The sequence below is a fragment of the Myodes glareolus genome, chromosome 11, assembly GCF_982192425.1.
Source record: "Myodes glareolus chromosome 11, mMyoGla1.1, whole genome shotgun sequence".
NCBI classification, from domain to species: Eukaryota; Metazoa; Chordata; class Mammalia; order Rodentia; family Cricetidae; genus Myodes; species Myodes glareolus.
Genome location: NC_142036.1, coordinates 42,065,802 through 42,078,923, shown reverse-complemented (window position 1 = coordinate 42,078,923; position 13,122 = coordinate 42,065,802). Strand labels below are relative to the sequence as shown.

The 13,122-nt window shown below is 46.4% G+C and overlaps 1 protein-coding gene across 3 annotated transcripts in view; it reads right to left on the bottom strand.

Annotated features, from left to right (window-relative positions):
• The window catches only part of LOC148120487 (HEAT repeat-containing protein 4-like), a 33,470-nt gene that overhangs the window by 13,657 nt on the left and 6,691 nt on the right, over nt 1–13,122 (bottom strand). For 2 of the 3 annotated variants that reach the window (XM_087911658.1, XM_087911657.1), the window contains exons 2-6: nt 8,088–9,016; nt 6,159–6,349; nt 5,074–5,214; nt 2,561–2,764; nt 721–864 (exon numbers count right to left, since the gene is read on the bottom strand). In XM_087911658.1, coding sequence (XP_087767784.1) covers nt 721–864; nt 2,561–2,764; nt 5,074–5,214; nt 6,159–6,349; nt 8,088–8,968 — 1,561 coding nt within the window. In that variant the 5' untranslated portion in view covers nt 8,969–9,016. The remainder of the gene's footprint in view (nt 1–720; nt 865–2,560; nt 2,765–5,073; nt 5,215–6,158; nt 6,350–8,087; nt 9,017–13,122) is intronic. The other variant, XM_087911659.1, reaches the window with a different exon arrangement.

Sequence of the window (13,122 nt, the reverse complement as noted above, 5' to 3'; positions counted from 1 at the left end):
GCTGTCGACATTATTTCCCTAAAAGATTACAAGCCATCTGTAAAAATGGGGAAATTCCAACTCATTTTTAAGATAAAAAAGCTATCAAATTCACTTGTGAAATTTTTTCATCCCTTTCCCTTCCTACCTTTCTTTACTGAGGCTCAAACCTAGAACTTTGTGCATTCCAGGCCAACGCTCCACCACCGAGTTACACCTTCAGTCCTCCTAGTTTAAGATTTTTATTTTCTCTATATGAATACTTTGTCTGAGTGGATATGTAGCATGTGTGTGTCTGGTGCCGATAGAGGCCAGAAGAGGACAGATCCCCTGGAACTGGGGTACGGATGGTTATGAGTTGCCATATATGTGGGTGGGAGCAGACCCTGGGTCCTCTGTAAGAACAGCTACTGGCCACAATCACTGAGCCGTCTCACCAGCCCCCAGCTGTTAGGATTTTTACTATTATGAGGTTTCAAGGTAGGAAAATGTGGTTCTCACTGCAAGCCATTGAACACACAAATGCCATGAGTGTAATACAAAAAGCCCTGGGGTAGAGGGCATGCCCAGTGTGCAAGAGGCCCTGAGCTTAACACTACGGCACTGAACTGGAATCCAGGGCTGAGCGTGGCTGTCCGGGCAGACTCTAGGCCTTGATTTCTACATTTGGGAAATGAGCTCAAGTAATCTCTAAGGCCTCTCAGTTCAGCTGTTTCCAAGCCTCTGAGTCCAAGCTCTCACCTGAGTCCTGCTCGTCAGGGGCAATCCGGGGCCTTTCCAAAGCAGCAGTAGCACATGTGACGATGGCCTGGATCCTCAAGTCATCATACATGTTTACTATGCCCCGCAATAGGTTTTCCACTGTCTCATGATGCCATTCAATAACTAAATCATAGGAAGAATGTAAAGAGAACCATCTAGTTAGGGTTAGATATTGTGCAATAAATGGGCAGACAAGAAGTGCCTTTCCCGAGGACAATAGAAGAAACACTTTAGGTCAGAATAAAGAATCAGAAAAAGGCTCCTTTGGCAAATTGTTCATGTGGTAATTCATACACTTCTCAGGTAGTTTCCCCCAATCTCATCTTATATGTTATTGCTCATTACTTAAATAACTTTCCATGGAAAATAAATGGGGAATGAAATATAGTGGTTGGCTGGTTATGGTGGCACACGGTCACTTAGGCTAAAACAGGAGGATCATGAATCTGCTGTGGGATAACCTTTTTGCATACTGTAAAGATGTGTCTCTGCCCAAGGTGCCTTCTGATTGGTTTAATAAAGAGCTGAATGGATAGGCAGAAGAGAATAGGCAAGACTTCTGGGCTGAGAGAGGAATAAGGGAAGAAGAGAGGGAATTTCACCAGTGAGACATGGAATGGAACATACAGAATGGAGAAGAGATAAAGAGCCATGTAGCAGACTGTAGATTAATAAAAGCAGATTAAATTATAAGAAATAGTAGGGAACAAGCTAAAGGCCAAACTTTCATAAATAGTAATAAGTCTCCCCATCACTACTTGGGGGCTGGTGGTCCCAAAGAAAGACTGACTACATGAATATATGAGTTCAAGACCAGTCTAGGGAACATAGTAAGTCTCCCATCACAAAAACAAAACAAAAACAGTGAAGGATGAGGTTCTCAGTTGGTAGAGGCATTCAACCTTCTATCTAAAGTTCTTTGAAGGAAAGTAGATTCATGATCACCTCATTTTTACAACTGAATTCTATAGTCAACTGCAGTTTCTCTTGATCGCTGCATATCTTATGCTGGGGCAATATCCTTCGTCTTTCCTGTCGTGAATCGTTTATCCAGCATGTTTCAGACATGGGTAAGACACGGTCTCTGCCTGTGTAGTTTTCTCAGTGTGGTTATGGTAGGGGCCCCCAAGAGCCAAAGAGAAGAAAAACGGAACAGCCATGTGGGATGGTCAGCGTTCATGTGTGTAGAACAACTCCGCCACATTTCCTCTGCAGCCAGCTGTTCCTCATCCTTCCCCTCCCTTTCCACCTCAGCTTTTGTTTGTTTGTTTTTGTTTTGTTTCCCTACCGAGTAATCTAAAGTAGTCATCCACTCAGAAGGTAAAGAATGCATAAAATGCTCTGTTCCAGGATGCCTGTGGCTCTGCATTTGAGGAGAATCCCACAGACAGTGCTAGCACTCAATGAACTGCTTCCTACAAAAGCCTGATGTCAGGAAGCCTGCAACACAGTCAGTTCCCATGTATTACTGAAGTTCCCACACATACCTGCCTATGCATAAAGAATCCAGCATAGTCGGGTGGTGGCACTTGGGAAGCAGAGGCAGGAACTCTGTGAGTTCAAGGCCAGCATGGTCTACAAGAGCTACTGCCAGGACAGACTCTAACGCTACAGAGAAACCCTGTCTCAAAAAACAAAAACAAACAAAACAGAATCCAGCATAGACGTAATAATGTTCACCCACACTGCTGATTGAAAGGCTCTTATCCACACCCCTAAATGAGGCAACCAGCCTTTTACATTTTGCCAGACAGCTGGAGTTTTCAAGACTGGGGAACACATAGAGATACCCACTATTTCAGGCCCTTCCTCCACTTACTGAGTGCCCAGGCAGTCTTCCACTCCTGCAGCATCCTCCGCAGTGCTGCCAGCTCCCAAGTCACATCCTCCTTGAGGGGTTCGACCTGCTTCTTTACTCTCCTAGTTTTGACAGGCGTGTCCTTCTCACCCACCTTCAGCAGAAGGCCCTTGACCCGGGTGGGCAAAGCAATCCAACGCTGGGCTCCTTTCCTGAGTTTATAAGCTGTGCAGTGAAGAGACAGGTCTCACCTGACTGCCTAACTGTGTAACCTGGGGACTTGGACATGCTTGCAGGTGCTATACATAGTCAGGGGCTTTGAATAAGAATGTCGCCTAGGAACTGCAGAGATGGCTCAGCAGTTAAGAGCACTGACGGCTCTTCCGGGGAACCCAGGTTCAATTCCTCAGCACCCACACACAGTTCACAACTCTCTGTAACTCCAGTTGCAGGAGATCTGGCACCCTCACACATACATGCAGGCAAAACACCAATGCATATAATTTTTTTAAAGTTAATCAAAAGAATATCTCCCATAGGCTCATATATTTGAATGTTTAGTCACCAGGGAGTGACACTGAAAGGATTAGAAGGATCAGGAGACGTGGCCTTGATAGAGTAGGTATGGCTTTGTTGGAAGTTGGCCACTGGGAGTGGGCTTTGAGGTTTCAAAAGCCCAAACCAACCTACTCCTTTTCAGCCTGTGGACCAGGATGTAGCCCTTAGCTACTGTACTAGCACTGAAAAACTCTGGCTGGGCCACGTCGGCTAAACTGTTCCCATCCTTTGGGAACCAGGAACCTGATAATCACCCAGGCGTGCACTGAATCTTTGGGTACTTTCTCCTGGAATTTTCCATCCCCTTTGTAGTTTTTCCTCAATAGATTCAGGTCCTAAAACTGGGGTAAAACGACCTGCAGATGACCCTGCAGGTGTTTTTCCTTGTTCAACCAACCCAGCAATCGCCATAGCAACAGCCAGTCATTGTTAGCTGATCATTAAATGAGCTAGTCACAATAGTTGACAAATGACTTCTGCACTTTCTTTTGATTCTATACTCTCCTTTTGTTGGTTCTGCTGTTTTTCTCTTTAAAAGTAGCCTGCAATAGTTTTTCCTTCACCTGCTGAAGGACCTCTAGCATCAGAATAAAATTCCTCTTGCTATTGCATCAGCTGCGGTGTGAATGAGTGGTCTCTTGGAACGACTCTTCCTCGGTGATTGGATTCCAGGGTCCAACAGCACTATGCGTGTGCATGCTCCCAGCCATGATGGTAATGGACTAAGAAAGCCTCTGAAACTGTAAACAAGCTCCCAGTTAAACCCAAGAGCAGCCTTGGCCATGGTGTCTGCCTGTAACACAGAACAGTGACTAATACAACTAGCTACATGCTCAGCTCCAGAGAGCCCACCTGAACAGTGATGGGACAAAGAATCATAGGAATTATACAGTCTCTTAGAAGATGGGTGCATTTTGTTTTAGAAGTTTGTTTCTTGGTCACATTTGTCTTACAAAATGAAAAACGTTATACATTTTAAAAAAGAAGAAGAAGAAGAAGAGCTGGGGAAATGGCTCAGGGGGCAAAGCACTTGCTAAGCTAATGTGGGGACCGGGGTTTGAACCCCTGGCTCAGTGGATAAAATGGAGAGGAATTGAGGAAGACTGTTGGAAGGAGGAGGCCGCTTGTTTGTCCTGGCCGCCCAGAACCGAAATAATCACACTGAAACTGTATTAAATCACTGCTTGGCCCATTGGCTCTAGCTTCGTATTGGCTAGCTTACTGGCTAAATATAAGTCAATTTAACCCATCTCTATTAATCTGTGTATCACCATGTGGCAGTGGCTTACCGGGTAAAATTCCCAGCCTCTGACTCCGGGAGCTTCATGGTGTCTCTCCCCGCCGTTTTTTCTCCCAGTATTCTGTTTAGTTTTCCCCGCCTAGCTCTTTTCCCTTACAGCACTGTTATAGGCCTAAAGCAATTCCTTTATTAACCAATGAAAGCAGCACATAGACAGAAGGACCTCCTACACCAGAAGACTTCCAGTATTAGCTTCCGGCCTCCACACATGTGCCTCCTCTTGGGTACTGACACATACATGTACACACACCACTACACACAGAGACATACCGAGAAAAATGGGAAAAAAAATCAAAAATTCTCAGGCCTGAGGCAAGGATGAGTTGAGTATGGGGTAGAGGGGCTGGAGCCAGGGACACACAGGTGTGATGAGCGTCCAGTGGAGCACCGAGAATACATGAGAATGTACTTGTCTTGCTGGTACTTACCCTAAGCTGTGTGTTTACACCTAATACCAGATTCCACCCAGACCCAAGTTCTACCATCTTGCAATCAAATACCAGATTCCACCCAGACCCAAGTTCTACCATCTTGCAATGAGTAGTTTACAGTGTTGTGAGATCACTTTTAGTTGTTAGGAAGGGAGTGCCCTGGTCGTTGCTGGTGTCCATGACTTGAAAGAAACAGCTTCACTTTCATACTCCCCGATCACTAGCTTTCTGATCATGCTCCTTACGTGTTTCAGGGACAGGTTGGAAGCTCCACTTTTCGGGGGTTTCCGGAAAGATCTTAGTTAGGTGCTTGTCATACCGATTGAGGTTTTCCAAGACAATTTGGTCATTCCTTCCGCCAATCTGGTGAACAATCTTAACTCCGTCTATGAAGATAGATACAATGAGTGACCAGTCCCTCCTTTCCCCCTAACCTAAGCCCTTGGGACATTGTTAAAGGGTGGTTGTTGCTTGGAAATGTCACAGCCAGTAGCCTTGTAGGGGAAGCCTTATAAAGACCTAGGAGAGCCAAAGATAGTGTTTTCCACTGGTAAAGCAGAAACTAATTTCTAAGCAGTGCTAGACACTAAACAAGGGGCTCTTCATTAATCCCACCAGCTATGAAACACTTATAATAGTTCTGTTAAGCTCTTTAAGACCCAGACCATGGCAGTGTAGGAGCAAGATGGAACTGGTAAAGAAGGAACAGCTTGGAATGTGTTCTACAAGGCTGGGCGTTGGAAGGTTAGCAGGGTGGGAAGGAAGGGCAGTAATGGAGCAGTCATGGAAACCCTCCATGTGCTAAGTGCTGTGCAGCTCTGCGGATGATTTGTCTACTGCACCGAAAGTACATTCTTGTTAGCATTGCCTTACAAGTTAAGTATCATATTTAGGCTGTGCGGGGTGGTGGTGGGTATTGTGACTATGTAATTTGAAGGTTACTAGGAAGGAATCAAGCCAGTATTTAAATAAATCTGCCTGATTCCAAAGCCTGTTTGCTTTGTTTTGTTTTGTTTGTTTTTTAAAACACAGCAGGCCAATTGGGGAGGAAGGGCGGGTATCTATAAGTAGGGAAAGGGTAGACAGAAGAACAGGGTGTTCCTAAAGTCAATTGACTCATGTTCCAAACCCATCCTCCACTCCTTAGTAAGATGGAGAGATAGGGAGGCAGACAAAAGAAATGTCTGCTCCCCACTAGATACCCCTGCCACAGATCCTGTACTAGCACTGGGAGATGCCCCTGAGACTCTTGCCTCCATTCGCTACTATTCTTGCCCCATGATGCCCTTGCTCCCTTGGCCCATTCCCCCCCCACCCCCGGAGTATTTACCAAAGTAAATCTCTTGCTCAAAAGTGTTGTCTGTAGAGTAAGCAAACTCTCCAGCTTTGGGGTTCACCTGCCGGAAGCGGTTCTGAATTGGAGGCTGGAAGTTGCTTCTCTCTTCTTTGATACCCTCGGCTGTCATGTTGTTGCCGGGCAGGATTTCAACTGTCTGTACTTGTGGGGAGTAACCAGGTAATCTTGGCAGTGGCAAGAAAGAGAAAACGTGCAAAGAGTGGGAGATGCCCACCTTTCCATTAGGGTCCACGACTCACCGCAGTCCCCTGAGACTCTTCGACATAGAAACATCTAAGTAACTGTGCTAATGACTAGTCTCTTCTCTGTGGTGCTATTTGAATATGAAGCCTCTGGAAGAGCCTGCCTTCAACCCCCCTGCTACCCTCCACTAGTGAAGCCATGCCTGTGATATTTTATTTGTGCTCTAACAAATAAAGCTTGCCTGAAAATCAGAGGGTGGAGCTAGCTACTACTTAATCATAGAAGCCAGGCAGTGGTGGCACACACCTTAACCTCAGCACTTGGGATCTCATGCCTTTGATCCCAGCCTTAGAGAGGTGGAGACAGGATCTCGCCCATTCAGTTTGAGGATTCCTAGAGACAGGAGCTCAGACTTTTGGTCTGAGGATTTCGTAGAGGTAAGAACTTTAATGGCTGCTGCTTTACTTCTCTGATCTTTCACCCCCTAATTCTGACTCCGGCTTTTTATTATTAAGACCAATTAGAATTCACACTACATATGCCCCCTGCAGTCAAAGACAGACACTGTAAAAGGGACATTTGTGCTTCCTGCACAATTCTATTTTCTTTTTCCTTTTTTTTTTTTAATGTGTATAGTGGGGAAATCATGAAAGGGCCCTACTGTGTAGCTCAGGCTAGACTAGAATTTAGTATGTAGCCCAGGCTGGTCTCAAAGGTGTGATCTCCCTGGTTTTTTTTCCCTCCCAAGTGCTAGGATTAAAGGCATATACCACCATGGCCAATCTGCAGTCTGCTAACACTGGTTCCCTTAGAAGATGCATGGATTTGGGGAAGGGAAACTACCTTCTCTTTACCTCGATGCATCTGTGTGGGCTTCTGTCTGTTACTAGGTGGACACAGCTGCCCTTTTTATTACATTCCCACCACTCCACAGACTCTCTGAAATATCAGCACTAACAAAAAACATCAACTCATTTTGTCCAATAGTTCCCGTTTGGATGTCAGGGAGATTTCCATAGCACCTGCCTTCCCACTAGCTGGGAACGAAAGGAAGCAATCAGAGATGGGTCACCTCTTCTCAGATTGCTTGCTTCTCTGCCCTGAGTCTGCTTGTGTTTGGTGTCAGGGAGTCTTACTCAAAGTGAAGCAGACCAACTCAGTGTCATGAGCCCTCTGCCCTTCTCACTGCCAATCTAGATACGTTTCTTGGAGTCCTACTGAGTTGGATCATCAGCCTGAGAGCTCAGTCCCTGGAGGCTAGGAACAGAACCCTCCAAGACAGTGCCTGAACAGGGTGTGTCCGGCAGAAATATCTGGCAGTGTCTGAGACATCCTTGTAACAGCAGGAGTCTTCCTGGTTTCTAGTGGGTGAAGACCAGAGAGGCTGCTAACATCCTACACAGCACAGGACAGCCACTTAGGATAGAATAGTGTCCAACCCAGAATGTCAGCAGTGTAGAGGCTTAGAAACCTCACTGGGAGGAGATCTCAGAAAGCAGGTGGTGGTGGTGAATGAGAGGTTGACGGGAAATTATATTCTGAAGTATAGAGTGTGGGCTGGGGTGTAGCCAGGGGTAGTGCACTTGCCCAGCAAGTGCAAGGGGTGCGTTTGATCACCAGCACCAGGGAAAACACGATGATATCAAAGAAGGAACCTATGGAGAGTCCCTGGAGTAGGACCACGGACTACTTCACGAGGCCCACTTGAGGCCGGCCTACCTGTAGAAGACAGGAAGCAGAAGCTCAGGTTCCTTTATTTCCTTGGGGGGAAGGGTCACACTTTCACCCTCAAATTCCGCTGTTTCTTCTGCCTCCAGCTTTTTGAGGAGCTCCAGGTCACTCGCTGAAGTGAGCTCATCCCGAATATGGCTCCAGTCGTATTGCTGGCGCAAAAAGCTCTGCCATTTGTTGGGCGACTGCCCAGGCCTCGGTGGACGCTTGTTCTGGATCCATCGCGCTGTGCGCTTGTCCAGCTTCTCCAGCACGATGGCTTCCCAGGCTCGGGCTTCCTTCTCCCCAGGTGGAAGCCAGGTTTCCCTTTCCTCCAGACTCTCATCTGGAGAGGGTGACAGGTCCAGCATATCTGGCTTCGAGCGGGAATAGCGACTGCGTGGGGGAGATGCTTTCTGGTCCAGGCCTTTGGGCTTTGGTTTTTTCGGTATCTTTTTAGAACCCACAGGGCTGTGTGTCTTCCCAAAATGGGTGATGTCTCCTGCCAAGAGCTCCAAGGCATGCGGAGCCCTGGTGTAGGCAGGTTTCTCAGTGTGGGTCTTCTTGGCCTGTAGAGGTGGAATGATGTCATCCGTGTTGTAGACGTGCTCAAAACTGTACTGATTGAAAGGCATGCTGGGCAGTCCCCGCTGCCAACAAACGTCCTGAGAGAAGGAAAGGTCGGCAGCTGCCTTTTTCACATACTGGTCCTTGATATGCTCGCAGTGCTGTGGGCTCAAGCGTAAGACAGGCGGCACTCTGGAGATGGAGGTACACGCCAACTGGTCTGTGGGTTTCCGGTAGAGGAAGGTCATGCCCCATCCCAGCCGAGGGAGCTGCGGCTCAAGGCACCGAGTGGAGGGAGCCTTTTTCTTTCTGGGCTTGGTCATGTTTTGCTTCAGATTCTCCTGTCCACACAGCTGGTTCACAAGCAGGGCCTGCAGGCACCCAAGAGAGGGACAGTGAATAATCCCCACTAGGAGGAGCTGGAAGCCCATAGTGGAATAAGGAAGAAAAAGAAAAAACAGTGCAACATCCTAAATAGCTCTTAGTTAGACTCTTGTAGACAGATTGTCTACAGAGCTCAGGCCCTCATAGCCTTATGAGCGATCATGGCTTTTCAACACTTTTTCATTTTTTTAAAAAAAGATTTATTTATTTATTTCTTTGTTATATATACAGTGTTCTATCTGCATATATGCCTGCAGGACAGAAGAGGGGGCTGGATCTCACACTACAGATGGTATGAGCCACCATGTGGGTGCTTGGAATTGAACTCAGGACCTCTGGAAGAGCAGCCAGTGCTCCTAACTGCTGAGCCATCTTTTCAGCCTCTCCTCCATTTTCTTTTTTATTCAAGTGTTTTCATTTCTTTGTTGACTGAAGTTTCTGTCCCACCAGGTTCCACAGCTGTTTAATCCCAAATAAACACACAGAGGTCTACATTAATCATAATGGTTGGCCTAGTAGCTCAGGCTTCTTATAGACTCTTATAACTTATATTAGCCCATAATTCTTGTCTGTGTTAGTCACATGACTTGATACCTTTTTTGGCAAGGCAGTCACACGTTGCTTCCTCTGTGTCTGGGTGAGGACTGCAGACTGAAACTTCCCTCTTCCTAGTATTCTCATTTCCCTGCCTCTACTCTCTGCCTGGTTGCCCCACCTATACTTTCTGCCTGGCTACTGGCCAATCAGCATTTATCTAAAATACAAGTGACAGGATACAGACCATTGTCCCATAGCACTTGTAAGTGAAGAAAAGATTGCAAGGCCTAAGACACAAACAAGTGTCTGTCATGAGTTAGGGCCTGTCATGAGTCAGGATATCTACAATCAGACATCTGGTCTCCAGCTAGGGAAGGAGGGAGAGATAAGAGGAACAGGAAATTCCTGAGTGGTCCCCTCATTGTTAGTTAGGTGAAAGGTCAAGAATTTACCACCCAACATGAGCTCATAGCCTTGTTTGAATTGATCAATGGAATGAATCCCCGTAACCATGCACCTCGCTCCTGTAACCGCGCTTTTGCTCTCCCATAAAAACCCCTCGCTCCAGCCTGACGACGCGCTCAAGTCCTCTGAGAGACTTTGTCGCCCCAGATATCTGTGTATTCGAATAAAACCTCTTGCTGTTTGCATCCGTACGAGTGGTTTCGTCTGATCCGTGGGTCCGGGGTCTCTCCTGAAAGGAAGACATCCCTTGGGGGTCTTTCAGTAAGCAGCTGGGTACTGATGTGGGATTCCTCTTTATATACTGTGAATCCCATTAGTGAATAAAGAAACTGCCTGGGCCTGTTGATAGGGCAGAACTTAGGTAGGTGGGGAAAACTAATGAGAGAAAGGAGGCAGAGTCGGAGAGAAGCCATGTAGTCCGGCTGGAGACAGGTGTGGAAACTTTGCTGGTAAGCCACTGCCATGTGGCAATGCACAGATTAATAGAAATGGGTTAAATTAATATGTAAGAGTTAGCCAGTAAGAAGCTAGAGCTAATGGGCCAAGCAGTGACTTAATTAATACAGTTTCTGTGTGGTTATTTCGGGGTTGAATAGCCAGGAACCAACAAGTGGCTTCCAGCAGGGTACAGCAGGGTACTCCTGGTTTTGTCCCAGCTACTAGGAGGCACTGGTTGGGTACAGAGTGAGCTCAGGAGTTCCAGGCTAGACCCCACTCTTCAGGGAGCAACGGTTGGGGATGCCTTTATCCTGCTTAAGCTAGCTGGATCCCCAGCTATTCTCTGAGCATCCCTTCCTCCCTCCCCACAGTGCAGCTTCCTCCCATGTCCTCTACATGAAATGGTACTTGATCTGTACTTGACATAACTTGACCTACTCCTTCAGGTTCAGCTCAATTCCTACCTGCCCCCACACTCTTTCTTGACCAGGCTACTTTGTCATAACTTGATGCTGTAAATCAAGTAGCACTACGCCCTCCTGGCCTTGAACCAGGCTCCTTTCCCATCATTCAGCAGCAGGTTCGGCTACTCCCAGGGCCAAGCCCTTCTTTGGCTTTACCAACTCCTGTTGTTCCTGAATTGTCCCAAGGAGCCAGCAGGCTGTTGGCTGTCCCTTTGCTCTGCAGGGTGCTTTCTGTCCCCAGCAATGTCTTCTAGGAATGAGACTTGACCCTGGGAAGTTTCTTTCTGCCAGGGTCATTTTATCTAGAACATTTGCTTACAGGCCAGAATCGACTACTTCCTTCAACTTAAGTCACATAGAATTATTTTTATGTCATGAAAGCATTAGCTTGTTTCTTCACAGCCACAAGGTCAACACGGTCACAAGGGCATTGGATATTTAAATAGTTGGACTAGAAAAATTAGGGCAAAGGTAAAGGCTGGTCACAAGGAGACAATTGCCCTGAAACAGTGCCTGCTCTGGCTGGTTGAAAATTAACTGTTGGGTGAGTGAGACTGATATTCGTGTTCTTTATATTCTTACACATTAGTGTGGATCTTACTTCTATGTCAGGAAGTATTTTGGCCCTGAGCATTTTATTTTATTTTTATTACAGTTATATAATTTATTTTATTGGGGGGAAACATATGCCAAGGTCTACTTGTAGAGGTTAATTTAAGTTGGGTAATGTGGGACCCAAGGTCATCAACCTTGGAGAGCAGCACCTTTAACACACTGAGCTCTCTCACCAACTTTAAAAACAGGATGAGGGTAGGTTTCCCTCCCATTCATGTAGAGTTACTGAGGGTCTTCCCAGAAATGCCCTTAAACCTGTGTCCTAAGGAATTTTATAACAGTGTAATCACAAAGAATACCATATTCTCAAAGAATAGTAGTTATCTGATATGATGGCTGACTGAGAAGGAAGGAGACACGATAAGTCCATTTCTAAAGCTCCAGGCTTCGTACTCACTCTGTCTGCTGTCTGTCATCTGTCTGACTGTCTTTGTATCTTTGTGTGTGTGTGTCTGTCATCTCTCTGTCTCTGTTTGTTTCTCTCTCTCATTCTGTGTGTGTATGCATGTGTGTGTGTGTTTGGGTGTCCGTCTGTCTCTCTGTCATCTATCTGTCTGTCTCCATCCTTTCTTCCCTTTATTGGACAGAGTTGATAAGAAGCCAAGTTGTGCTATGACCTTGCCCCTCTTCCCCCTCACAGCTTCAGGATGGTCCTACCGAATGTCTGCCCCTTGGCATGTATGCTGGTCAGACTAAATTCTATGGTATGGAACTTCTTTCTACCTGAAAACCTACAAAAAAAAAAAAGGAATTTCCTTTGCTACGTGGGAACTGAAGGGTCTCTGTCTCCGTTTGGAACTCCTGTCACGCACGCTGCTATCACTCTTAATGCTGCTTCACTTCATGAGGCTCCCTCCTAATGCAGCACCCCTCCAGGTTTTGAAGGGAGAGATCCTCTCCAAGCCTCCACTAGACTGTCTGTTACAGTGCTATATTTCTCCTATCTGCCCTCCCACTGCAGGCCCTGTCATTCCTACTCCTCTGCCCCAAATCACTCTCCAAATAAAGCTTATGGATTGGTCATAGCTTCTGTATGAGTTACTTTTCTATTGCTGCAATGAAATATAACTATGGCAAACTTATAAAACATTTAAGTGGGCTTATAGTTTCTGAGGGTTAAGAGTCAATCATAATGGGGCATCATGGTAGGAAACAGCGGACATGTTGGCTGGAGCAGCTGCTGAGAGCTCACACAGTCATGATAGTATGAGTCTTTGAGCCCCAAAGTCCTTTCCCAGTGACACACCTCCTCCAACAAGGCCACACCTCCTAATTCTTCCCCAAAACAGTCCCACCAGCTGGAGACAAAGTATTCAAACACATGAGCCTATGGGGGTTAGTCAGACAACTTCTGCTGTGGGACAATGGTCTTATACCCTGTAAAGATTTGTTACTTGTATTTTGATAAAGTGCTGATTGGCCAGTAGCCAGGCAGGAAGTATAGGCGGGATGACCAGAACCGGAGAATTCAGTCTGCAGTTGTAACCCAGACGCAGAGGAAGCAAGATGAAGATGCCTCACTGATAAAAAGGTGCCAAGTCACGTGGCTAACATAGACAGGAATAATGGGCTAA